General features: G+C 52.1%; 2 protein-coding genes across 17 annotated transcripts in view; one reads left to right on the top strand and one right to left on the bottom strand.

Annotated features, from left to right (window-relative positions):
* The window catches only part of PISD (phosphatidylserine decarboxylase), a 33,212-nt gene extending 31,796 nt beyond the window's left edge, over positions 1-1,416 (top strand). For 5 of the 7 annotated variants that reach the window (XM_037510948.2, XM_037510947.2, XM_037510951.2 and 2 more), the window contains exon 8: positions 202-1,415. In XM_037510948.2, the coding sequence (XP_037366845.1) occupies positions 202-426 (225 nt within the window). In that variant the 3' untranslated portion in view covers positions 427-1,415. Of the gene's footprint in view, positions 1-201 lie in introns of all 7 variants that reach the window. The other 2 variants (XM_037510946.2, XM_054695266.1) reach the window with 2 other exon arrangements.
* SFI1 (SFI1 centrin binding protein) overlaps positions 901-26,110 on the bottom strand; it is a 104,250-nt gene continuing 79,040 nt past the window's right edge. For 5 of the 10 annotated variants that reach the window (XM_037510932.2, XM_037510933.2, XM_037510935.2 and 2 more), the window contains 21 exons: positions 24,414-24,484; positions 23,305-23,397; positions 21,333-21,430; positions 19,585-19,651; positions 15,328-15,458; positions 13,557-13,638; positions 13,087-13,265; positions 12,267-12,342; positions 11,215-11,291; positions 10,064-10,166; positions 8,870-8,966; positions 6,514-6,674; positions 6,048-6,122; positions 5,397-5,471; positions 5,086-5,262; positions 4,744-5,003; positions 3,925-4,029; positions 3,625-3,838; positions 2,187-2,515; positions 1,614-1,725; positions 1,226-1,535 (listed from right to left, as the gene is read on the bottom strand). In XM_037510932.2, the coding sequence (XP_037366829.1) occupies positions 1,431-1,535; positions 1,614-1,725; positions 2,187-2,515; positions 3,625-3,838; positions 3,925-4,029; positions 4,744-5,003; positions 5,086-5,262; positions 5,397-5,471; positions 6,048-6,122; positions 6,514-6,674; positions 8,870-8,966; positions 10,064-10,166; positions 11,215-11,291; positions 12,267-12,342; positions 13,087-13,265; positions 13,557-13,638; positions 15,328-15,458; positions 19,585-19,651; positions 21,333-21,430; positions 23,305-23,397; positions 24,414-24,484 (2,687 nt within the window). In that variant the 3' untranslated portion in view covers positions 1,226-1,430. Of the gene's footprint in view, positions 1,536-1,613; positions 1,726-2,186; positions 2,516-3,624; positions 3,839-3,924; positions 4,030-4,743; positions 5,004-5,085; positions 5,263-5,396; positions 5,472-6,047; positions 6,123-6,513; positions 6,675-8,869; positions 8,967-10,063; positions 10,167-11,214; positions 11,292-12,266; positions 12,343-13,086; positions 13,266-13,556; positions 13,639-15,327; positions 15,459-19,584; positions 19,652-21,332; positions 21,431-23,304; positions 23,398-24,413; positions 24,485-26,110 lie in introns of those variants that run through there. The other 5 variants (XM_054695262.1, XM_037510942.2, XM_054695261.1 and 2 more) reach the window with 5 other exon arrangements.

The raw sequence follows: 26,110 nt of genomic DNA, 5'->3' as shown, positions 1-26,110 counted from the left end.
TCAATGATGGGTGGTGACCCGGCCCTCACGCCCCCCTGGAGGAATGAGCCCCAGCACACATCCCTCTAGGGCCCGGTTCATGGCCAGTGTTGGGGGCCGTCCGGTTAGACCCAGTCCTCAGGCGAGACGCCGTCCCCACCACCCTTTCCGAGCTGCTGGGGCCGGCGGCAGCCCCCCCATGCGCTGTCCCTCGCTCCCCAGGACCTGCACACGAACAGCCCGCGCTACAGCAAGGGCAGCTACAACGACTTCAGCTTCGTGAGCCGCGCCAACAAGGAGGGCATCCCCATGCGCAAGGGCGAGCACCTGGGCGAGTTCAACCTGGGCTCCACCATCGTGCTCATCTTCGAGGCCCCCAAGGACTTCAACTTCCGTCTGAAAGCAGGACAGAAAATCCACTTCGGGGAGGCTCTGGGCTCCCTCTAGAGTCTCCCCGGCTTCTGCTGCCAGGGCGCTTTTCCAAGCAGAAAAACACCCCGGTCTTCTCCAGGGGACCCCCCGCGGCTCTCCAGGGCTGGGGCGACTGTCGGCCGCAGGGTCTGCCTGGGCAGGACCTGGGCCACACCCGTTCCTGCCGAGTCCGTGAGGGGCGGACAAGAGGCTCCTGATCCCTTTGAAAAGGAGGTGGGCACCCGTCGGCCCCTTCCACCCTGAAGAAGGGGCAGGCAGGGAGGATCCTCAAAATCCCTGTTGGGGATTTTTTTTTTTTAACACGTTGTATAAAATGGAGCCCTTGCGTCTCCGGCTGATGTCACTGCTCCTCCCGTCCCTGCTCCTGGCCTTGCCCCTCTGCCGCCTCTGCCTGGGGTGAGGTGCCTGCTGGCGCTGACTGTGACCCCCGCGGCCCCCCCCCCTCCCCGAGCAGGGCCCCACAGCCTTTAATGCAACTGCTTTGCTCCCAACTTGCCATACCCTGCTCGTGGGGAAAAGCTCGGTGTTTCCTCCTGTGGCTGAGCACGGTGCCCTGGACCCTGCCAGTGTCGTCCCGGGACGGGACGCGGGTCCTGGAAGTGACTTTGGAGCTGGTGAGTCCCCCTACCAGTTTGTCCAGCCGGGGGATGGGGAGAGCACGCCCCTCCCTAAAGCCAGCGCCACGCCAGGGTAGGGAGCGCGGCCGCTGTCAGCTCAGGGCTTTGGTGTTTGGGGGGTGTCAGTGCCTAGAAAACCTGTCCCCAGGTATGCAGTCCTGGGGGTGCCACTGATGGGGGCAGGACCAGGTTTCATGTTTCCTGGGGACGCTGTGAATTTCTCCTGCAGGAGAAGCCATTTGAACTTTTTCAACTGTATCAGTAGCACAGTATTTTTGTATGAAAAGCAGGAGACTTCTGAACAGTGATTCATTTAATTGCAACATTTTGAAATAAAAAAACCTCACTGCAGCTCTGTGTCCTATTCCTGGTGGTGGGCTGTGGCCTCCCTGAGCCGGGGCGCTAGCCCAGAGCTTGCCGCAGGGCCTGGACTCGGGCGATGCAGGCCCCGATGGGCTGGCGCTGGGCCTGGAGCTCGGCGGCCAGCTGCTGGATCTGCAGTTCCACCTGAGGGCAGGGGCGGGGCGGTCCAACTTAGGAGGCGGCCCGACCTGGAAGGCCAGCCGGGGGGCCCTGAGGCCTTACCTCCCGTAGCTCTTTCTCTACTAGCCGCTCTGCTTCCTGGTCCTCAGGCCTGGGTTCCTCCCGGCTCAGCTCCAGCCACCTGCGCAGGCTGCGTGCTTGACGCTGGCAGGACCTGAGGGGTCAGGGGGCAGCACATCAGCTACCTCTGACGGCGACAGAGGGGCAGGGCTGTTCTGCGCCCACTGGCACCCCTTGAATCTGAGGCTGCTGCTCACACCAAGGGGGGTCCGTGCCCTGGGTGTGCGGGTGTGGGCGCTGGCGTGAGAGGATGGCCTGATGTGTGTGGCTGCAGCCTGGGCCTGTCTTCCCCGCACCTTTGTCAGCCCGCGCCCCAGTCGTTGCTGGGCAGCCGCTGGCCTGGCTTTCACGTGCTTAATGTTTTGCTCAGCATTGTCCTCCCTCCCCAGAGGTAAGAATGACTTGGGCCTTCCTGAGCAGGCCTGGGGGGTAAAGTGCCACCCGTGAGTGGGGAGCTGGCATTGCAGTGCAGACGAAGCACCCTGGCAGCCAGCTCTGGAGGCGGCGCTCCCTGCTTTCCCTGTGCACAGGTGGCAGAGGGGTTTGGGGTCTTACCAGAGGTTCTGCTTCGTGGTCTGGCAGTGCTGCAACTGCTGCTGGATTCCCTCAAGCTCAGCCTCCAGGTCCGTGTGGCTAGTGGCAACGGGAGAATGAACTCGATCTGGATCTTTCCCACCAGGCCCAGGCTGAATGGAGGGATCCCGGGTGCTGAGAGCAGCCCGCGTGCTTGCTGTGCTGACGGGTCTCAGAAACACCCCTGCAGCTGCAGAGCCAGGCCTGGTGCCTATGAAGTCTCCAGGGAGGAGCAGATGGGGGTTGCGGGCACTGGCCAGAGAAGGGGGGGCCTGAGGCACAAGCCCAGGGGTGGCTGGCCGTGCTGAAACCTGTGACAGAAGGGTGGATGCTGAGCAGGGAAACTGCAAGTCCGAGAAGGGCACGTGAGGCCCAAACCAGCAGCTGCTTTCCTCACACCTGCCACCGCCGACTCCCTCAGAGCCCGGCCCTGCCGCGGACCCAGTCATGGCTGGAGAAAGTCCATGACTAACCCGAGGGCCCCTTGTCTTAGAGGAGGAAGCTGTCTGGAACCTGACGGACCTTTCTCTGCACTGCCCCCGAGCTGTGACCTTGCTGAGCTGCCCGAGCTCGCACCTCCATGAGGACAATGTTCAGAGGCGAGTTCTTGTCCACTCCTTCCCTCCTGGGCACAGTGTGCTCAGGACTATCGCCCCACGCCCCCTCCATCCGCTGTGCAGAGAACCAAACCCCTCCCCTCTACACTCAGGCCAAATTTGCAGGCCCGCCCGCCTCCATGGCCACTGTCTCCAGGGACCGGTTCTGAAGAGCCGGGGTTAGGGTGGCCCAGCCCCCCGGCTGTTAGTGTCACTGAGCGCTCTGCCTGCCCGCTCCGCTACGGGTGTCAGCTGGCAGGGAGGGGCAGCCCCTCTCCCAGCTTCCCCAGCTGCAGCGTCTCAGCGCTGACTTCCGGCCTGACTTTCCTGAAGGCCAGGCTGAATCCTGTTGCTTGATCTCGAAGTCAACAGGTTCAAGGGGGACACACTTCACCAACTGGTCCCCACCCCCAGTTTTCCCTGTGTTGGTAAAGAGTTCATTATTCCCAGTTTCTCAAGCCAGAAACCTAGCCTGCCCCCACGATTGCTTCCCTCCTATCAAACCCACCCATGGGCCCAGCCCCCCACTCTGCTGCCAGCACCTCCCGCTGGGCTGTCGGTCCACAGCACCCAACCAGCTCCACAAACTCCTCCTCTTGGAACCCAGCGCTGCACTACCTGACCTCAGTCTCCTCCCCTGTGCACGTGGAAGTCTCCGGTCTCTACCGCTAGGATGTAAGCTGCATCACAGGGGCCTCAGCAGGTGACCGGCTTCCCATCATCTCCCTGAAGCCATGATTTTAGTGCAGCTGGCCACAGTACGCGTAAAGAGCACCGAAGCCCAGACCGCAGAGCTGGACCCCCAGTGACCAGAGAGGACTTACCCTGGCAGGTGTGTCCTTCCCATAAGGCACGAAGCAGGAAGGGGGCAGCAGCTCGGGGCCTGCGTTGGCAGTGGGGTACACCTTCAGGTCAGGGAGACTTGGCAGGACCCCAGACTGGGGCAGGGGGCTGCTTGGGATCGGTGCCACCTGGGCCTTTGCCAGGAAGGGCCCTGACAGGGAAGGGCCTAGGCCTTGGTCCTGATGCTTCTCAGGCCTGAGCAGAAAGAGGCAGGCCTTGGAGCCTTCCCCTGGGAGGCAGGAAGGAAAGGGGGTTTCCCACCCTAGGGCTCCACACCCTACCTCTGTCCCCCAAGCATTCCACACTCCAGGGGCCTCTGACTCTGCATGGGCTCCAGCAGGAAGTGCGGGCGTCGAGGCTGCCTCCTTAATGAGCGGGGAGCACTGCTGGGAAGATACATGAGCCCATTCGCCCAGCGTGTCTGGGGACTGCTGAGGGCCTGAGACCTTGTAGCTGGCGGCTGGGGAGATGATCCAGTCCAGCTCTTCCCAGCTCACAGGGAGACTGAAGGAAAGGCTCTTGGCCAAGGTCAGCAGGTGGGCTGGGCTGGGCCTGGGCTGCACAGAACTTCTGGTAACTCCAGTGAAGCCAGCCTGGCGCCTGGGGATGCCCTACCCACGTGGTCTCCTCGGGGCCAGGCTCTTGTCAGAGGAGGGCAGTGTGGGAGGCAGAGCAGGACCAAGGTCCAGACTAGTGCCCCTCCCTGCCAGCACTCACGCTGGCTGCTCTGGGGGCTGACGGCCCAGTGAGCACAGCGTACAGGGAAGGGGCAGGATTTGAGGGGACTATCCCGGGAGAAGTAGAGAGGCAGGGCCAGGTCACAGAAAGGGGGGTTTCCCAGAGGAAGCCCATGTGTCCACTGTACGGGAAGCGGGAGGGCGGCAGGCCCGGAGGCGGGAGGGCAGGGCTGCCTTTGCCAACTACACGTTCCTCCCCCTTGCCCCTGGGAAGACCGGCTGGCGTCCCTGCCATGTGGGGGACAAGATCCTGCTAGAGAGGCCTGGGCGGGGGTTGGCCATGACCCTCAGGGTCCAGCATCCTCCCTCCTATGCAGGCCAAGGTGAGAGTGAGGAGGAAGGAGAAAGGGGTGGGTTACTCACAGCTCCAGAAGCTGCGGGTTCCCAGCTGCCAGGGTCAGGCTGCCCGGGGCTCCCCAAGGCCCATGAGCAGCTTTCGACCTCTTGGTCTCCAGGGTGGCATCCCCAGCTGCAGCAGCGTCACTGAGCAGGGCACCCTGGAAGGTTACTCTCCTGCTGGGGATGGTGGAGGCGGAAGGTTGAGGCTTCTGGCCTGGGCCTAGCGCCTTCTGTTTCCAGAGCGTGGCGCAGCGATGGACCGCCCGGTGCAGACTGTGGGCTGCCTGCAATTGGCCCCTGGTCAGGTCAGGCTGTCCACAGGCAAAGGTCATGGTGTGACCGCCAAGGGGGTGACCGCTGGCCCACCTGGACCTGCTGCTGGGCGTGCAGCCGCTGCCGGAAAGCCTTCATGTCGGCTGTGAAGTGCAGCAGGCGCGTGACGCCCTCCCGGAGCAGCTGCTCATGGTAGGCCTGCGCCGCCTGCTCCAGCCGCACCTTCTTTCTCCTCCTCTCTAACACGAAGTCCAGCCACGCAGCCCACACCTCCAGGAGAACAGGGGATGAGGCCCAGCTCTCCCTGCAGACTCCCCAGGGCTTGGCCCACAACCCACCCAGGGCTCCGCCGAGGCGCTGTCCCCTCCTGGGGGAGGCAGGAGCACGGTGGAGACGCCCGTTACCTTCGCCTGTAGACAGAAGGACCAGAACCACAAGGCCCGCGCTGTGCCCTGCTGTTCCCGCCTCCTACTCAGCAGCTGTGGGCCAGAAAAGCAAGATGGCCCTAACAGCCCCTCCCCGAGGGCTGCGACTCTGGGGCCCGTCCGCTCGGAGATCCCTTCCTAGTTGGAGCTTCCCTCCCTCCGGCAGGAAAGGCCCGGCCCTGCCTGGCACCGAGGTGGTGGAGTAAGGAATGACCCCTGGCGAGAACAAGGCCAAGAGCAGGGCAGCGGGCTGCTCCGGGAGGGAGCGGGGGCTGCTCTGCATTAGCCTGGACAGGAGGACGGTCTGCACGCGTGTGCTGAGCACCACGCAGGGCAGGAGGACAGGTGTGCTGAGCACCACGCAGTCTCACTGGAGCTGTATCCGGGCCTCAGCAAGGACTTAAAATACATTTCATGTTCATCCGGGGGAGTTACTCCGATGGTTTATGACCATGCCGTGCGGAGACACGCTCAGATGGCAGTGGGAGAAAACAGGAAATGACTTGGGAAGGGGCCTAAGGGATGGAAGCCCCGGTCTTGGGTGATAGGACAAATACTGAACTGAAGGTTGGGGCTCAAGAGGCAAGGGGAGTAGGGGGAAGGGACAGAGGGGTGTTCGGAGGCTCCCACCTGTTGCTTCCACTGACAGAAGCAGGACCGGCTGAGTGTCTGGGCCCGGAGCTGGGTGCCCAGCCTCTGCAGGAGCTGGGGAAGAGAAACACACAGGGAGCCGACAATGCAATCAGGTGCCCCTGCCCAGACCACCTGGGGCAGCCTCAGTGGAAGAGGCCAAGGGCCTCTGCACCGGGTAGGGGGTCCAGAGGACTGCACAGGCTCCCCAGCTCTGATAAGCCATGATTCAGTGACCAGGGGTCCCTGCTGAGCCACCTCTACCTGAGGTAGACTCCATCCTGAGGTTAGCTTGCTTCCCCCCACCCTGGTGCCTGCAGAAAACACCCAGAAAGGATCCTGCGGCCTTGTGTCCACAGGACCCCAAACCACCCAGCATCCATCCTGGCTCCCGGGAGGTAGTCTTGCGACCTGGACAGCCAGTCCTGCCACACAGAGCAACTTGGGGAGTTGCCACCTGCCTCACCTTCTTCCTGACGCAGCCCAGGCGGTAGGCCTTCCACCTGGCCATGGCCACCAGCAGCAGTGTCCGGCGGTGATGCTGCGATGCCCTCTCCAGCTGCTCCCGCTGCTGGGCTGCCCTCTGGCTCTGGGCCTGCCAGCGCTGAAAACAGGTCCTGAGACAGCCTGTGGCCGATCAGAGTCTGTTTTGTAGGATCAATATGAATGACTATGCACTGGGGAAGGAAGTTTAGAGCGTCGAGAAGGTGGTAAGGGAATACCCTTGGGGTGTCAGCCCATACTCTTGGGGAACACCACTTGTGGATGGGTGCACACTGTGAGGACAGCCCCAGACGCCTGCAGCAACTGCGAGCACCTGGAACAGAACTGGGTCTGCCATCTACTGTGCCTCCAAAGGCCCACCGGAGCCACTGGCTGTGCAAGCCAGGAGTGCGAGGGCCCGCGGAGCCGCCACAGGATGCACGGGGCAGACCCTCCGTCCGAAGTCCGTCCGAAGGAGTGAGCGGCGGCACCAGTTTATCAAGTAGGAAGCCAAGGCGCAGAGAGTTCCAGGGGGGAAGGCACAGTGGCTGCTGGGCCTCGTTCTCAGCCCGGCCCTGCAGCAGGGGCCATATTGTGCATTCTGTCTGCCGCCAGACCCTCTCCAGGGAGCAAGGACTTTCTTCTGCTGATTTTTAAACTTTTAGCATTTTCCTTAGGCCTTGTGGTAAATTTCTTTTAGAAAACAGAAAACTGTCGACGCCAGACCACTGATGCCAAGATGAGGCCCCTCCAGGGCCTCCAGGGTCAGGGTCTCGGCCTGGAGGCTGCCTGCCGGTGCCCACACTGCTTGGAAGTGGGCATATACTGGGTTGTCGGAAAGTCATGATGCGTTTTTGCTTGAAAAAAACAGAAAAACCCATCATGACTTTTCTGACAACCAAATATCAGCCTCACTGGGGATGACTCCAAGAGGCAGGTACTACTTGGCCTCTCGCGGATGAAGAACCTGAGGCAGAGAGGGGACTTGCCGAGGTCGTGAGCAGCGCATGGCCCCACGCTTCCTAAGCGCTCCGTCAGGTGCTGCCGTGCCCTGAGTTCTTCCCCTCGCCCCTTGCCGGAGTGTGCCTGAGACTCAGAGGCCTTCGTTAAGCCAAGCACTGGCTCCACGGGGATCCACTATGAGCTGAGGACATGGTACCTTGTCAATTGGTTTCCCACGTCATCTGTACCATCTGCTGTGAACATGGTGAACCTGGGCCTGCCACATGCCACAACCCCCTTCTCAGGAAACTGCCTGCCTCACAGTCCTTCAAAGGTAAGTAGCTTCAGGTTGCACCTAAACCTGTCACCTCCAACGTCCCACTGTGTTACCTGAGCCCGGGCTGGGCAGCTGACCTGAACAGGCAAGGCCTCTCACCACTGGGTGCCACGTCCCTGTCCAAACAGAGGCCGCAGGATGGGCTAAACCCCTTGGCTTCTGTCTTGGGAGTGAACTGGAAATCCAACATGGGTTTTTCGGGTGAGGGTGGCCAGAGGACACAGGCAAGCTGGTTAATGGTGGAGCAAACCCAGGGGTTCTATCAGAGGACAACAGGGATCTGCGCTCATCAACGTAAACACTATAGTCAGATCCAACCCAAAGGTGATTAGGTTTTGCTCTGGAGAAAACTGCTAAGTCAATTTATCAACTTGATCCACTTCCTCTAAGGCCCCATTCTAACAGTTTCCATTCCATTTGTATTTTCATTCACTCTGACCACAAGTTGTCCCCTCCAAGGGTCACACCCCCCACTGCAGGCCCCTGCCCTGTGTCTTGCACAGAGCAGAGGCTCCTGTCTGGGCCGTCGTCCGCAGCAGGTAGTGGGGCTGATGGAGCAAGTGTCTGGGCCCGAAACACAAAAAAGCCCAAGAAGGCAGGGAAGCAAGCCCCCGGCAACACGGGGCAGACTGACAAGGAACGGCCAGTGGAAGGGCTTTCCCATCGTAACCACCAACCACCTCAAACTCCCCAGGTCCAGCTTCATTTCTTTACATTTCTGTAGATCTCAAGCCGTGACCTTTCTTTTTAACAAACTATTTGGCGATCATTTCGGAACAGAATGCTATGAGGTACTGGCTTGACTAGTTACCCGCCCCAAATTCATGACTGTCCTGGAAACTCAGAATTGAGTTTCCTGAAGACACTGGCCTTCAGGACTATAAGAGAATAATTTTCTGTTAAGCTTCCTTGTTGTTTTAAGCTTCCATGGTGCTTTGCTACTGCGGCAACAAAAACTAATATACACAAGGAGACAAATGCTACGGGGGAGTGAATGGAGCGCCGAGGTAGTCCTTCACCAACCCCCTCTACCTGACTTGCATCCAGGGGCCCTGCTTACCCCTCTCCAGCACCTTCCCGGCCTCCCTGATGGCACAATCCTCCCGCTGTCTGTAGTATATCTGCACTGACACAGTCTCCCGCCACTGGACAAGGACCTGTAGGTCACACAAAGAACAGAGAGATGGTTACAGCATGTGCTGCCTTCCTGAGGAGCCACCTTCACTGGCCTGTCCTCACAGACCGAAGCCGAGTGGTGTACGCACAGGCTCACACACCTAGGAAGCGCCTGTCATCCGTGCAGACCATACACGAGTGGCCAGAGCCCCCAGTGCTCTCAGAGGAAGCCCCAAGTTACTTTATACCACACCAGAAGTCACGTTGTCACACTTGTTGTTTGCTAAATGAAACACACACTGTGTATGCTTTCACACAGGAGACACGTAAGTCACAGTGACAGAACACTTCACACCTGGCGCCTGCTCCCCGGCCGTCACAAAGTCCTCTCCCTTCCCAAGCCCTGAAGCAAAGCAAAGAGCAGACTCTGCTCCTAGGGCCGGGATGCACAAGCTGGCCTGGGAGTGCTCCTGAGATCAGACAGGGCCTTGGCCGTGTGTAATCATTGCTTGTAGGAGGGAGGCTTCAGAGTCGTGAGGACCAGCCCGTCCTATACCCCCTGGCCTTCAGGGCTCCTGAAAACTTTCTCCTGAAACATCCCTGAGTTCAGGGACTACTGCTGTCCTTTCATTTCTTTGAATCTCCTCTTTCCTGTAACAACTTTTCTCCTCATAGCTACATCCTGATCATGAGGCCAGCAAGTGGCATTTTTTCAGCACTTCCCACTAAAAATGATCAATGACCTCACATTCCCGGATGCGCTATGCTTTCCAGCAAGTTTCAGTGGCCATAAAGCCTGCAAGGCTGATGAGCAGGAGCAAGCTCTCTCTTCTACAGGTGAGGAGACAGAAGCACAGAGACTCACCCCAGCAGAAAATTCCACATGTATAGAAAATACTGATCTGACAAGAATTAGTTCACTCACAGGGTGCTGGGTTTTTACTTTAAATGATATTGGTTCATAATTGAGAATAAGACAAACAGATATAAAACCCAAATGTTCACATGGCTGCATGTGCTAGAGGGCAGTCGGTCCCTTCTCTAGGTTCCTTGTTCAGTGCAATCTCTGGCGCTGCTCCCTCATAGGAACCTGGTCCCCAGCCCTCGTTGGTGGCCAGCTAGCCTCCCAATGCCTCACCTTGGAGCATAAGGTCCTGCTGTAGTGAGCTCTTGCTTGAGAGGTTTTCTTCGCTTCATCTATACGAGTGACAGTGTTCTCTCTCCAGCGATGCAAAGCCTTCCTGCAGGGACACAGGCCCAGGAGCGGGGGTGACGCAGGTGTGGAGTGCAGTTCGAGGTTTCTAGGAGTCACTCCTAGTTCCTCAGCCCACCAGAGTCGAGGACACCCTTGGTTGAGCCCGTCAGACTGACAGCCATCCTCCTGCTGCTGAGCGCTTGCTGTGCACCAGGCACTGGGGAGCATTAGGGTCACCACAGAGAACAAGACGACACTGGGCCCTTACTACCCTCGCGTCTGTACGTGCTACAGGGAGCACAGACCCATAACCAGACTGATGATCATGAGGACGGTGATTCAAGCACGGTAAGAGGCGTACGAAGAGAGGAACTGGAGGCTTGCTGTTTAGTGCTTCAGGGACTCTGTCTTATTCCACACAGACTGAGGAGTTAGGTAAGTTCTTCATGGGACCCTGATGTAGGGACAGAAGTGTTTAAAGTCCACAAGGCCCACTGTCCACCGACAGCTTGGAATAGTGTGTGCTGAACAAATAAAGCGCAAGGAAGAGTGGCATGAGGGAGGACTGCTGGGGAGGAGTGGCTTTAGAGCTTGGCTTAGCAGAAGGTGGAGGATGGATTTGGGTGGGAGCTGGGGTCGAGGCAGCATAAGTGACCTTCCAGGGTAGAAGAGATGCAGATGGGGCCTGTGGGGTGAGAGATGATTCTGGAGAGTCAGTGAAAGGCCGGCAGCCACATTAGGGAGGGGGCTGACAGGGACTGGAAGCAAAGGAAGTCATGGCCTCCAGTGCAGGAAGGGAGAACAAATGATGCTTTAAGGAGCTGAATCTCGCACTGTAAAGGGGTGGGGGGAGTCTCAGGGAGCAAGGCAAGCAGAGCTCTTTCAGGCACCAGGCGACAGCTGCTCCCTACAGGCCTGGCTCTGCACACAGCAGGGGCTCAAGGCATAAGAGGAGAACCAGGGAATGAAGTGCTTGCTGTGGAGACGTCAAAACCATGATCTGAGTGGCGGGAGGACGGAGTCCCATCCTCCACCTGGCCCTAGCGTCCTCCCCATTCCTCAGGCCGGGCCTGGGAGACACTGGGGACACTCACCTCAGCAGCCCCCTCCTGTGCCGGCTCTCCCTCGCTGCCACTTCTTGTAGCATGCCCTGCACTCTGCTCTGGAAACTCTGCAGGAGACGAGGCAAACTGGAGGTCACACAGGCCCACACCTCTCCCTGTGTGCAGGCAGACCTCACAGGTGCATTCTCCACAGGAGCCCTGATGTCGAGAACACGCACCTCAGAGGGTGGGGAAAGACCGAAAGCCCCTAGTCCCGAGGCCAGGAGAATGCTCAGACAACACCCTTAGTGGGATGCCCCTGCCAACTCAAACAACTGGACTCCCGTGCCAAGGACCACTGGTCATAAGGCTGGCACCCCAGAGAACACGGGGTTTTTACACTGGAGACTATAAAGCCCACTGCTGGGGGCATCTGCTCTGTTGGAGTCTTGCTGAATGGCTGTTTGGGGTGGAGCAGGAAGAACAAGGAAGGGAAATCCCTCTCCCCAGAGGCAAGGGGATCTGGACATAGCAGCAGCTCCTACCCCCAGGTCTGCAGCACCCTGTGCAGCAAGGTGTGCTGGTGATGCAGGTCGGCGCACATCAGCTTCTGCCACTCAGCACCCCACAGGGCTAGCCACAGTGGGCTGAGGGGCCAAGCAGGAGGCAGGCTCAGCTTTTCTTCCATTTACTTCTGGGTGAGCTCAGGGAAGGAACTTAACCGGGGAGCCCAGCTTCCTCATGTATAAACATGGGCCTCTTAGGGGGTTTGGGAGGATCAGGTGAAGCAAGGGCCTGATTTAGGGCAAATGCTCAGGCATTGTTACTTAAGCCCTTTTTCTTTTTTGTACCCTGAATTAGATGCCTGTAAATGGTTAGACCAGGAATTTCAGATCAGTAAGCACCGATAAGGACACAGGCACCTAGAAGAACAAGGACTCCTGGGCCAGGGTTACCACAGGGCTGCCACTTCTTCATCCGCTGCCTGGCCTCGGAGGCAGGTGGTTTCCGAGGGACCGTGGAGGAGCCATATGTCCGCTCTGAGTCACACTGACACACAGCTCCACCTGGCCGCAGCAGGGGGTGCCTTGCCAGAGCCTCACCTCCCTCCACTTGTTCCAGGTCCACCGCAGGAGCCGTGCCGAGTGGAACTCCGCGGCCAACACGCTGCCCACCTTCCTGTGGGAGACGGTCAGAGCTCAGCGCTGCAGTCCAGACCTAGTGAGGGCCCTCTCCCGTGGGCACCAGCCCACAGTCCCTGGCCCTCGCCTAGCGTTTCTTAAACATGGGGGGTGGGGGCTCTCTGAAGAACTGATTTGGGCTTTCCTTCCATAAAAGTGCATGTAGTCAAACGTTTGTAGGCAACTTCATGGGGCTTCAGGCACCACCGAAGCCCGATAGTGTGCAGGTGGCCGGGGAGGAGGTTAGTTGTGCTAAAGTCTAAGAGGTGGGGAGATGATCGGTGCACAAAGTGGACACAAAAAGGCACCAAAGCAGGACAGTGTCTGCTGTGGACATGCGGCCGTAGCTCCTGTCCCCATTATCTAGGTGATGTGGCAGACTGCCACAACCTGCCCTCTGGGCCACACTGCTGGTGCTAGGAGGTCAACTACCCGAAAACAGATCTATCCCTCTATTCCCTAGCCATGCTCACTGCAAATGGGCCCCCACAGCAAGTGGGATGCAACCCATCAATGGGACCTCAGCTCCAAGTAGCTAGTATGGTCCCTAGACACCCCAACATCCTGTCGCCACAGCCCTAGTTTTGCTTAGACTGTCTCAGGTTGAATTTCTGAAACTTAAAACTAGGGCCTAAGCTAAGATGACCCTCTGGACAGGCATTCACTGCTAACAGTGCAGCTACTCTACTTGGTAAAGCGGCGTGAGATGGGAAGAATTCCTCAGGCATAACCAGCCACTCACTCTGTCCTGAGCCCTCGGGCACTCTCCCTCCAGACACAGAAAGCCCCCCTGAGCCGCCTGCGGCAGTGGTGGGCACAGGCCACTGCTTGCCGTAGCCTCTCCTGGCGATGTGCTGTCGCCTGCTGGTGCCACGTGGACCAGGACCTGCGTAGAAGCTGCCGTTCTGCATGAAGGATAGCCTATGGCGGGGTAGGCGGGAGAGAACAGAATGTCTCAAGGAGGAAGGGGTACAGAAGCCAGGGGCACAAATAATGACCAAGGCAACAGAAATGGACATTCAGAAGCTGCCTTGGTTGAGAAATTATAAACTCAACACAAACAAAACCAACAGGTGTCCTAGGCCCTGCTCCTGCCTCCTAAGTCCCACAGCTGGGGTGCCCATCAGTGTGGGTCTTGTGAGCCCTTCCCGAGTACAAAGGTTTGAAACAGCACTGCCCACCCTGGGCACCTCCTCAGGGAGAGCCACTTACCAGTCTCTCTGCCAAGCGGTTTTCTCGACATTGAAACATCTTCTGCCACCAAATAGCAAATACTTGCTTTTCTAACATTTCCCTAAAAACACAAATGACTAATAGCAAACTACTTAAAATAAAACAACTGCAGGGCCTCCCCGGTGGCGCAGCGATTGAGCGCTGGGTTGCGAAGCTGCCCGCAGCCTCTGCAGCGCGGGTTGGATCCCCGGCTGCTCCCCGGCCACCGGAGGAGGGTCCCACATGGCGCGCAGACCTCTCCTGCCGCCCGCTGTTCCCCTCAGCCTCGTACTTCGGTCCTTCTGCCTGTTCTGCTCCCCGCTCTGGCTCTGGTGAATTCTCTCACCCTCCCGCGCTTCTGCTTGTATAAATAAATAAATCTTAAAAAAATAATTAAAAAAAATAAATAAAATAAAACAACTCCAAAAAGACAAGAAGTTCAAAACGGACTACTGCAGAAGATGCAAATAAGTTTAGCTGGGAAGAAAGGCGAAGGAAGGGAAAGCAGAAAACAAAGGCCAAAATCCTAAAAGGACCCAATACTTTTTAACTTATTTCTGATGTTAGCCAGGGACTCTGTGACAAAAAGACTTCCATTTTGACTCTGGTTATTTATTGGTGGCTCCACACTGAATTACTAGCAGTGCCCAATGATCACCAGGCACCGCCTTTCCAGTCCATACTTCCACATAAATCCACCAGGTCGCTTCTACATAAATCCCAAGGCGAAGTGAAAAAGCAGTCGCTAGGCCCCCAAGGCTGATGGGCAGGTCTGAGGGGGCCTAGGAGACAGTATTTAAGCAAGCGTTCCAGGGGAGCTGCACAGGGGACAGGTTTGGGAACCATGACTTTCTCACCGACTCGTTATGTCTACATCTACATCAAAGCCTACAAAAGCTACTCTGGGACAACCGGGGCTGCACTTTGGCAAAGCCATGGGAACCAAAGCCAGGGGGTAGGAGGAGAGGGCTTCCCTGGCATTTAACATATCAGACTCGTAGCATATCACTCAGTACAAAGACCACTACTTACAGCCAAGACATAGCAACTGGTCCTGGGTTTGCCCTCCCGCCATGCATTACAAAATGGGACAAAGTATATGAGGCTATTGTTTTCAGACACTGAACAACAAGCAGTGCAGACTGATCCTTGAGAAATGGTAAACATGCAAGGTGAGTCCCTTGGCTGCCCAGGCTTTCTGTCTGGGTACTTCCTGGACAGTGCGGACAGGGAAGGGAATCCAAGCAAAGCATGACAGTTGCATTGAGCTGGGGAGACACAGACTGCAGCTCAAGACAGCAGGGGTAGGCCTGCATGGACCCCCATAACCTTTCTAGACCTGGGTGGGTAGAGACCTCACCCTGTTGTCCCACCTGTCTAAACCTCAGTGCTACCATGGTTACTGAATGCCCTTCGCTGAGGGAGGCCCTCCTCACACTCATGGCATTCTCATGGAAACCTTGCTACAGAGGCAATTTCCAGAATTCTAGGTGAGGTTCCCTAGATCCTCCAAATGAGGATATACAGGCAGACTCTGTAAGGCCTACCAGAATGGCCACTGTAGGGTTACGAGCTGAATGGAATTAACAGAAGTTGGAAGAGCTGAGAAATGGAGTTTCAGCCTAGTCAGAGTGGAAAGACCTGGTTAGGAACCTCAAAACTAGGAAGAATTATGGCCTAGGGGGCTGGGAGGCTAATAAGCAAAGCAAATGGCATTGTGGGTAACAGACTCACGATGCCTGCCCCAATGCAGGCAGAGTAGCATGTGTACCTGTGAAAGCGTGCTGCTCTTGCATTGAGAACATTTTCCTGCTGGTTCCACTGCCAGAGTGTTCTCCATGCCTGGAAGGCTACAGGCAGGGTTCTCTGCTGGAAATGACAATCTGCTCTGGCCTGCAACAGCTAAAGTGAAAAAAGGACCATTATTTGTACATATTTATTTTTTAAAAAATTTATTTATGCATACAAGAACTGGGATACAGGCCAGAGGTGTGGGGGGTTAGAGGATTCACCAGAGACAGAGTGGGGAACAAAACAGGCAGACTGACTGAAATATACTGCTGAGGGGAGCAGCGGGCAAGACAGGAGAGGTCTGCTGCACCATGTGGGTAGCTCCCTGGCCGGCTGGGGATCAAACTTGTACTGCAGAGGCTGCGGATAGTTTCATAGTGCTATGCTTAACCCTGTGTGCCACCAGGGAGGCCCTATTTGTACATTTTTTTAAAAATGACCTGTCAGGATCATACTCTTGAAGGAGGGTTGCTTCCTACACAAAACAGGAAAATATATTTTTATTTATCATCTTTGCCAAAATGATGGGGAAAAATTTAATTAAAGGTGGGCTAAGCACCTCTTCATATATTTGCAGTATGCATGTATATATTTTCCTGTGGTCTAGGTGTTCACACCCATTGCCTGTTTTACTGCCTGTCAGCATTTAATTCAATAATGTTTATGGGCTTTATGAACCTTAAGAAATTTATTAGTCTTGGGCCTCCCAAGTGGCCCAGCAGGTTGAGTGCAGTGCTGTGAAAATGTCCGCAGACTCTGCAGCGTGGGTTTGATACCTGGCCGGCCAGGGAGATGCCCACATGGTGCAGCAGACCTCTCCTGTCTCACCCGCTGCTCCCCTCAGCAGTGTTTTTGGTCCATCTGCCTGTTCTGCTCCCGGCTCTGTCTCAGGTGAATTCTCTCACCCTCCTGCACTTCTGGCCTATACCACAGTTCTTGTATAAATTTTTTAAAAAAAAGAAATTTATTAGTCTTCTGTCATGTGCTATATAAATATTGTTCCCACCCTATGTCTTTGATTTTCTTTATAGTATTTGTCATATATATTCTTTAAAATTTTATCTAATTATATAAAGCTACTCTTACTGATTTATCAGTAGGAAGACAACTGACATAAAGAATTTTTGTTTCAGGGCCTCCCTGGTGGCGCAGGGGGTTAAGAACCACACTATGAAGCAATTCACAGCCTCTGCAGTACGAGTTCAATCCCCGGCCGGCTAGGGAGCTACCCACATGGCGCAGCAGACCTCTCCTATCTCGCCCGCTGCTCCTCTCAGCAGTATATTTCAGTTAATCTGCCTGTTCTGTTCCCCACTCTGTCTATGGTGAATCCTCTCGCCATCCCCACATCTCTGGCCTGTACCCTAGCTCTTGTATGCATATATAAATAAATCTTTCAAAAAAGGAATTTTTGTTTCAAAAAACAAAAAAAAAGAATTTTTGTTTCTACAATCTAAAACTGGGGGGAGGGAAAGGGAAAGCAATGTGAACATGTGGTGGTTTTTAAAACATGATAGCAGATTCTTTGATCTTTTTACCCTGAAGTCCTCTCACTTTTATGTCCTCTCCCCTGGAATCTGGGTGGAACAATGACTGCTTTGACCAACAGAGTACAGGGAAGGTGACATTCTGGGTAACAGTTACAGTTGAGCCCAGTCTTAGAGCCATTGCAGTCCAGGAATCAGACATGTGAATGAAGAAACTCTATAGATAATTCTCACCCCCTGCTTTTAGAATCTTCCAAGGAGGCCCCAGTAAACACGGAGCAGAGGCCAGTCATCCTTGCAATATCCTGTCAGTTTTTAACCAAGAGAATCCTTTTTTTTTTTTTTAAGATTTAGTTTTATTTATTTATGCATATAAGAACTGGGGTGTAGGCCAGAGGTGCGGGAGGTGAGACAGAGCGGGAGAGCGGGGAACAGAACAGGCAGACTGACTGAATTACACTGCTGAGGGAAGCAGCGGGCAAGACAGGAGAGGTCTGCTGCACTATGTTGGTCACCTCCCTGGCCAGGGATCAAATTCATACTGGAGTGGCTGCAGATAGCTTCACAGTGCTGCATCTTAACCCCTTGCGCCACCAGGGAGGCCCTCACAACAGAATTCTTAAGCATAAATAGGTGGTTACTATGTTATGCCACTGAATTTGGGGTGTTTTCTTACTTAGCAATAGATAACTAGAGCAGTATGCGTGCATGTGTGTGTGGGTATGTGAATATAGGGGTATACACATTACTACCCACGTGAAGGATAAAAGATACTGGGTCTACCCACCAAATGTCATCTTAAGGGCAAGATTATGGGTTATGGGGTTTTTTCTTCTTTATGTCTTTCTTTACTTTCCAAGTTTTTGATACTGTCTATACATTGCTTTTCTCTACTTTTTATTATGGGCATTTTTCAATGCAGAAGCCAATAGTATATTGAATCTTCATGAACTTACCTAATCCATTTTCAGCAATTAATAAACATTTTGCCATTCTTTATATATTACTTTTTTAAAAAGGAAAAAAAACACACAATAAATAATTTTTTTTTTCTCTACCTAAAACCAGAACTGATGTGTTTGTTAGATAGCAACACCAAGAGATGATACTCAGATTGTTAGCTAAAGATTTCTTAAAACCAATACCCAAGTAGGGTTCATATGATTTTCCAAACCTTCTGTGATGCCTGTAACAGCCAGCCATGTGGGGTAGAGTGAAAGATAAGAAAACTGACCCTTGACCTTCTACCAGTGCTGGGCTTTCTCATGTCAAGGAGCATTCTTTCCAGAAAGGGACTAAAAGAGATTCACTACTGCTTTTTTACCTTGAATAAATACAATCTTTCAACCTTGACACTCACATTCTTTTTCTAGCAGGTCTCTCTACATTTTGTTGAGTTGGCTTTAAATGAGTTTAGGAGACCAAGTAGCAATGTCCTTTCAAAACAGTCACATAATCCAAAAGGACAACAGTGCAGCAACTCTGAAGCACTGTCTAGGTGTGGAGAGCAAGGGTGACACAGAAACAAGCCAGGTCTCAGCTAGTAACACCTAGACCCTAAATGAGGTGATCCTTGGGGACAACTGTGAAGCAACTGATGGCAGTTTGTTAATCTGCTTACTCGTTTGTTCATTCATTTGTCCAAATATTAGTCAGAAGCTACCCCGCTATGCCAACACTGTGTTGGGTTGACAAGGAGACAGCTTGTACCCTCAAGAAGTTCACAGCCTGCCAGGGGGAGAGGCCAGTATATAACTGTGTGATGAACATGCTGATAAAGCTACATGGGGGCTTGGGGCAGGGCAGGGGGGAAGAAGTAATACCTGAGCTGAAAGGTAGCAAGGAATACAGGACTGCAGGTACACAGAGAGGCAGGAGAGCACAGTGGATGCAGGGAAGGACCCGCAGTTTCACTGGTCAGAGTGAAGGCAGAGAGAGAGGTAACAAGAAAAGGAGAGAAGTAGACAGGCTACCAACCGTCAAAGGAGTTTCATCCCTCACTAGAAAATCTGGATTCTACTCCCAAACTATAAGGAAGCAACTATAATTTTAGATTCACATGTTAGACTCTGGTAGCAGATGTAAGTTCGGGTGGGGACGACAGCATGAAAATAACTGGAAGGAGTTTGGTTTGTGTCTTCCTCCATTTCACTGCCAGCGATGGCCAAAGTGGTCACAACACTTTCGGCCATGATGCCCATGCAGACATCATCAGTGGGACACATATTTCCCTGAGTTTGGAAGCAGCCTCAGAATTCTCCCCAGTTCAGCACTCCAAACAGCTGTATTCCAGACAGCTGCTCCCAGTCATTACAGCAGGCCTTCAAGGTCACACTCATCTGCCCTCTGCCCCCGCCAGTGCGATATGACAAGTAAGAATATGTATCACAGCTGTATCCTCAGTACTGAGTGCAGCATGTGAGGTATACACTCTGTACCTCTCCCAATTGCTCCTCAAGGTCCCACTGGGTGACAGGAAGGTGAAGAAATATATAAGAAAGGGATGAGTCAAAATATGGATAGAAAGGGCGAGAAAAGCAGCATTTTTCAGCAGATAAAGGAATGGGAGTTATGCAAACTTTCTGAAATTACCAGAGGGTACTAGGGGAAATACCGTTGAGTTTGGTACAGCTCTCTCTCTGTATCAGAACACCAAGACCTCTTGGCATAGGCCTTTTCCAAGAATCTTTCCAAAGCAAATGGACCCAAAAATGTAAGCAGCAGAGCTATCTGTATGAAGTCTTCCATACCTGTTTGTATCGCCTCTTCTGTGTGCACTGCAACCACAATTTGATACACTTGCGTAGCAATGTTATTCTGAAATAAAACACAGGCCATAAAGATCCTACCTACTCAGGTTTTTTGAACTTCCTTTTGTTTTTAAAGCAGGTAAATCTGAGTGCAGTTACATCTTGAGTATTAAAGGCACCCTAGCGGTTCACTAGTTTCATTTTAGGAGAGAGGGAAATAAAAGCCTGATACCTAACATGAAATCTGTGAAGCCCTATTTTTGGACTGAGGCTTGCCCCAAAATTTTGACAATGTTCTTGTAAAATTAGTAAGACTGCCAAGCATGATGTCTCTGGAACTGAGTAAATATTTATGAAATCCACCAAATAGCCTCAATTTTTTTTTGTTTTATGGCCAAACTCTGGGGTTTGTTTAGGCCCACCTGGGTCTGTGATATGCTGTCTGTACACAGTGATTTTTGAGAGTGAGAACCACTTCAGCTTCATAAACCAGCACTTAGAATAATGATATACTGTGATAACTCCAAATTGAGTCAGTGAAATACTGGGATTCTCACAGATCCATTAAAATATGCTCCAAAATCAGAGACCTGAAACTATGCAAATCAAGTTGACTATACTACTGAAAAAGGAGAAGGTCAACTGAACATTTCTGGTAGCAAAAAAAGTAGTGTTTACCTGTAAAGAGTACGACTAAGGGGTGACAGGAAGGTATTCAGGATGTTTTGGGTTTTTTTTAAAGATTTATTTATTTAGGGCCTCCCCGGTGGCGCAGCGGTTGAGCGCTGGGTTGTGAAGCTGCCCGCAGCCTCTGCAGCGCTGGTTCGATCCCCGGCTGCTCCCCAGCCACCAGAGGAGGGTGCCACATGGCACGCAGACCTCTCCTGCCGCCCGCTGCTCCCCCAGGCAGTGTACTTCGGTCCTTCTGCCTGTTCTGCTCCCTGCTCTGGTGAATTCTCTCACCCTCCCACGCTTCTGACTGTACCCAGTGCTTGTATAAATAAATAAATTTTTAAAAAAAAAAAAAAGGATTTATTTATTTATACAAGCACTGGGTACAGTCAGAAGCGTGGGAGGGTGAGAGAATTCACCAGAGCCACAGCAGGGCGCAGAACAGGCAGAAGGACCAAAGTACACTGCTGAGGGGAGCAGCGGGCAGCAGGAGAGGTCTGCGCACCATATGGGACCCTCACCCGGCAGTCGGGGATCGAACCGGCGCTGCAGAGGCTGCCGGCAGCTTTGCAACCCAGTGCTCAACAGCTGCACCACCGGGGAGGCCCCAGGATGTTTTACTTTTACTTTGTATTTTCCTTCCTATACATTGTCAGTTTTCCTCATGGACATGTGGGGCTTTTATTTAACTAAATAATTAAGTCTTAAAAACTGACACACTCTGTACCCTTCAAGACCCATCAACCAGCCCACATATGTCCCCTGGCCTGACCCTCCTCTTTAACACCATCATGAACTCTAAGACATGAATGCCACTCAAGTATGAAGGACTGAGGGGTGAGCTAGCAGGCACACACCTCAAACCATGGCAGCCATGGACCAGTACAAACATCCTCATTCTATCTCCCACTTGTTCATTCAAAAGACAAATGCAAGCGCAGGACCCACTGGTTCACAGCAGGACCTTTCTGAATCTGCTGTAATCACACATGGAGGGTAAGTCATCACGCCTGGAGAACAGTGATTCAGCCAACATGTGTTCCTAGAGAGTCGAAGGATAAGGCCAGAGTCCCCACCTGTAGTGGTTCCAGGCAGCATGCAGTAAGGGGAACTGCTCTTTATCCTCCTTCTGCTCAATCCGAGACTGCCAGAGGTTCCAGAACCTATGCAGCAACTGAAGCAGAACAGGAAGGAAATGGAAATGTATTGAGACAAAAGGAAAAACAATCTCTCTTACCTTGTAAGTTAGCAAATCCTTGCTCCAAAAAACTAAGCAACTCCAAAGCAGGAATTATTTTAAGTAGGCATGTCCGACTCAGGCTTGCAAAATAATCATGGCCAAGCAAATAGATAGATCCAATCCAGTTTATGGAAATCAAAATGAAGAAACTATTCCTAACTTGGCTATCATGGAAGACAATGCCATTTTAAAAAGCTATTTTAATATTTAGAAATCGAAACTGATCTTATCTCATGTGTTCACCTCATCGCCTGTTCAGTATTTGTGCCAAAAAAAGTTTAACTTCAATCTAATAGTCTTCGATCTATAGGGGTTACACAGATTAAAGGAAAATTAAGTTACATGAAAGGAAACAGATAAATCTAGAATATGGGTCACAGTACAAAATAAATGGCCTCTTCTTTCCAAAAGTCAGTGTTATTAAAAAAAAAAAAAGTGTACTTATACTTAGTGAAATAAACCAGAGACAAAAAGGCAAGTACTATACATTTGAGGCAACTAATGGTCAAATGCGTAGAGAAAGAAAGTAGAAAGGTGGTTTCCAGGGGCCGGGGAAGGAGAATGAGGAACTGAATGGGACATAGGTTCTGTTTTGCAATATGAAAAAGTGTTGGAGGTGGACAGTGGCGATGGTTGCCCAATAATGTAAATGTACTTAATGTCACTGAACTGCACACTTAAAATAGGTTAAGAGGATGAGTTTTATGTTACATGTGTTTTATTATAACTAAAAAATAAAAAACAGAAGACTATTGTTGATTAATAGCCTTAAAGACACAACCAAATGCAATGAATAAACCTTAATGGAATTCTGGTTTAAAAAGATATTTTGGGGACCTCCCCTGGTGGCGCAGTGGTTAAGCGCTGGGCTGCGAAGCTGCCCACAGCCTCTGCAGCACCAGTTCGATCCCCAGCTGCCGGCGAGGGTCCCACATGGCGCACAGATCTCTCCTGCTGCGCCCGCTGCTCCCCTCAGCAGTGTATTTCGTCAGTCTGCCTGCTCTGCTCCCCGCTCTGGCTCTGGTGAACTCTCTCATCCTCCCGTGCTTCTGACTGTACCCAGTGCTTGTATAAATAAATAAATATTTTTTTAAAAAATTGGGGGGGAAAACTGAGGAAATTTGAGTAAGGACTGGGTACTGGATAATATTAAGGAGTTACTGCTCATTTTGTCAGGGATGATAAGGATATTGTGGTTATGTGAGAAACTTATTTTGGGGTGAAGCATATTGAAATATTTAGGTGCAATGTGTCGTGATGTCTAATTTACTTTAAAATGATTCATCCAAAAAAAAACTAAAAAAATATAGCAAATATCAACAACTGCTGAATCTAGGTGGTGAATATATAGATGTTTATCATACTACTCTATTTTTTTGTACGTCTGAACACTTAACACAACCCAAAACATCCTTCTGTAGCCTGAAACACAATCTAGAAGCAGAGACAGGGCATTTGTTGCACTTAGGTAAATAAGCCACTAAAAAAAACAGACTTAAAGTGCAAACACAACCAAGGCCTCCTATAATTCAAGGCTTAAAGTACATTCCCTAGGTCAGGGTGGAATCCACAGTCCCTGACCTCTGATTCAATGTTCTTAGCAAACAGATACAAAATGGGATTAAGCAAGGCAAAAACAAGAGTTCTCTATCGATCATTATTTTTAAAGAAAATGGGCATTAAGGTTTCAGAGTCTAAGGGTTTGAACAAATCTATGAGCACAAAGTTAAAGAACGAGAACGAAAAAAAAAAAAAAAAAAGAACGAGAATGGTTATCAGAAGAGGCCCCTTGAATAGAGGGCCCTCACCAAGGCATCATGCTGCTGGTGAGCGAGATTCCTTCTTATTCGCTGAAGATGGGCACGGGTCATATTGTCTTTTAATGCTCTAAAGCAAAAGTGCTGTGAAAAGAAGAAAGCATACAGATAGTTACAAATCAGTAGAGTATGGAAAAATAAGAGAAGACAAAGGAAAGCAGAGTCTGAATCAGAGAGCAAGAAGCTCAGTCACAGCTGCTTGCAGCTGTTCCCAAGTCCTTGAAAGCATTTGTCTGCTTTGAGATTCCACTGGGAGGCTGACACAAGCCAGCCCACACAGTAGACACGTAAGAGACAGAGCTGAACTCCCGCCTCTCCACTGACACTGCAAGGGAACAAATACACCCTCACTTCTCACCAGGAGATCCCCATGACCCAGGTGAGAACACTATCAAGAGAGGTTAAAAACATCAACTTCACCTCTCAGAAAAGAGACATCGTTTTGCCTGTTGTGTTGTTTTGTGTGTGCGTGTGTTATAACCTGGGTCGACATGTATACTTATATGATTATAAATGCAATTTTGCAAGAGCAGAGTAGAAGGAACCCTTGGTGAGTGAGGGGGTCATGTAGGACAGCAGGCCCGGCTGCAGCATTATCAATAATGCCTCACAGGTGTCCTAAGCAAAGTCCATTCCCCCACACCCTGGTTTCAACTTTCTGAGACAAAATTATAGAGAACAAAATTACATAAAACACAGGGTTTTATGCTCTGTACACCTCCATAGGCTCCTGAGGTGTCTGAAGAGCACCTCGTATGCTGCGGGTCAGCGAGAACGGCCAGTAAAACAGGGCCAACTTGTACACCTTTCTTCGATCTCAGCAGTTCTACTTTGATCAATTTCACAGACTACAACCATAAAAACAGGGCCCTCCATGTAGAAAATCCCAGGACTAGATCACCTCAAAGATTCCTTTAAGCTCCAAAGCCCTCTGACCTCACACGAGTGCCATCTCTGATTAAAATGAAAATAGGGACACCCTAAATGAAAGAGGGTCTCCTGACTGAAGCCAACCACACAACTGCAGGCACTCAAAGAACCTGACATGGGGTTCTGAGTCCCCTCAAGAGCAGATGCCCGAGAAAGGCTGACAAGCTTACCAGCAAGCTGTGCCTGTGGTGTTCTTCTGCCACCTTCCACTGGGCAGCTGCTTCCGCACACAGCAGCACATCTGCTAGGGAGTTAAGGACTCTCATCTTGAAGGTTCCCTTCCCACAAAGTGCCATCCTAGTGACCCACGTGCAGTGGCCTGGCTATAGGGGGTAACAGAGATGCCAAGTGGGCTGATGTCCACTTCTGACTCCTCCAGAGAAGAGAGGGCAAAGAGAAGCCATGTTGTTTTATCCAACAGCTGGCCTGGTCTTTCTCCTCTTTGATGCCCATTTGATGAGAGGCAAAATATTTGAGATAAATTGCCACCAATTTCAGGAAACATTTCAAAACCACATCTTAAAAAGCAGAAGATGGTCCCTCTCCTTCTTTTTCCACATTACAATCCAGTCAGATATTTGAGATAAAAAACCTTGGAGTTATTTTCAAACCTTTTCCCCATCAACTCCCTCCATCTACTGTTGCCAGTCCATCTGTTTTCCTCCTAAATCTCCCGGACCTGGCTCCACCCCCAATGCCCTGCAACCTTCATCTGCCTTGTCCCTCACATGTAGTGCTAAGTCTCCTGCCAGTCCCAACTCTACCACATAACTGGTCTCCCTGTGCAAGCTTCGGTACTATACTCTAGAATTATCCTTTCTAAAGTACGAATCTGCTGAATCACTTCTCTTCTGAAAAACCTAGAGGCTCCCCAGTGCCATAAGGATAAAGCCCAAACTCCTGACCACTTCATACTGGGCTGCACAAGCGGGTCTCCAACTTGCTCTGCCTACAGCTGCTCTACACCACCACAACTCACTTCTGACCCCTGCCCCATCTTCAGATGCTTTTCTCATCAATGTCACTCCTCTCACCTGACATGCCCTCCCAAGCCCTCTGCTGGATAAGCTTGTCTTCTAAGATTTTTTTTTTTAAGATTTATTTTTATACAAGAACTGGGGTACAGGCTAGAGATGCAGGGGGGTGAGAGGACTCACCAGAGACAGAGCGGGGAGCAGAACAGGGGGACAGACCAAAACACACTGCTGAGGGGAGCAGCAGGCGCAATAGGAGAGGTCTGCCGCGCCATGTGGGTTTCTCTCTGGCTGGCCTGGAATCGAACCCATGCTGCAGAGGCTGCGGACAGCTTCACAGCACTGCGCTCAACCTGCTGTGCCACTGGGGAGGTCCTCTTCTAAGGTTTAAATTCAGCTCATACATGACCTCCTCAGCTGAATCTTCACAGTAGCTCTTTGCAGGATTTGACACAAACTGTTATAACACTTATCACATCATATTATAAAGACCAATTTTCTTGCTTATTTTCCCCACTAGACAATGCACTCTCTATTGGTCTTCGAGTACGTTCATATCCCAGAACTTAGGCAGTTTTAACACTAACTAAGCAAGAATTAAATGAACAAACTGAGCATCCAGGACAGTCTAGACTGTCAGCGTGGCTGAGCATCCAGGACAGTCTAGGACACTCAGGCACATACTGTGGTCGGGGACACCCCACATGTGACCAGGGTCAAAGGCCTAGATTTACAAACTCCTGGCTCTACCAATGACTTGATGTGACTTTGAAAACCACTCAGCCCTCCTGAATCTGTTTCCTCATCTGTAAAATTGGATATAGAAACACCTGCTCCACAGGATTGCTATGAGGACTGAGATGATAATACAGAGTATCTACATACAGTGAGAA

Source organism: Talpa occidentalis, unplaced genomic scaffold (genome assembly GCF_014898055.3).
Source record: "Talpa occidentalis isolate TD23 unplaced genomic scaffold, MPIMG_talOcc4v2.1 talOcc4.14, whole genome shotgun sequence".
Lineage (NCBI taxonomy): Eukaryota > Metazoa > Chordata > Mammalia > Eulipotyphla > Talpidae > Talpa > Talpa occidentalis.
Note: the sequence above shows the minus strand (reverse complement) of the source record. Positions and strands in the feature narration are given on the sequence as shown.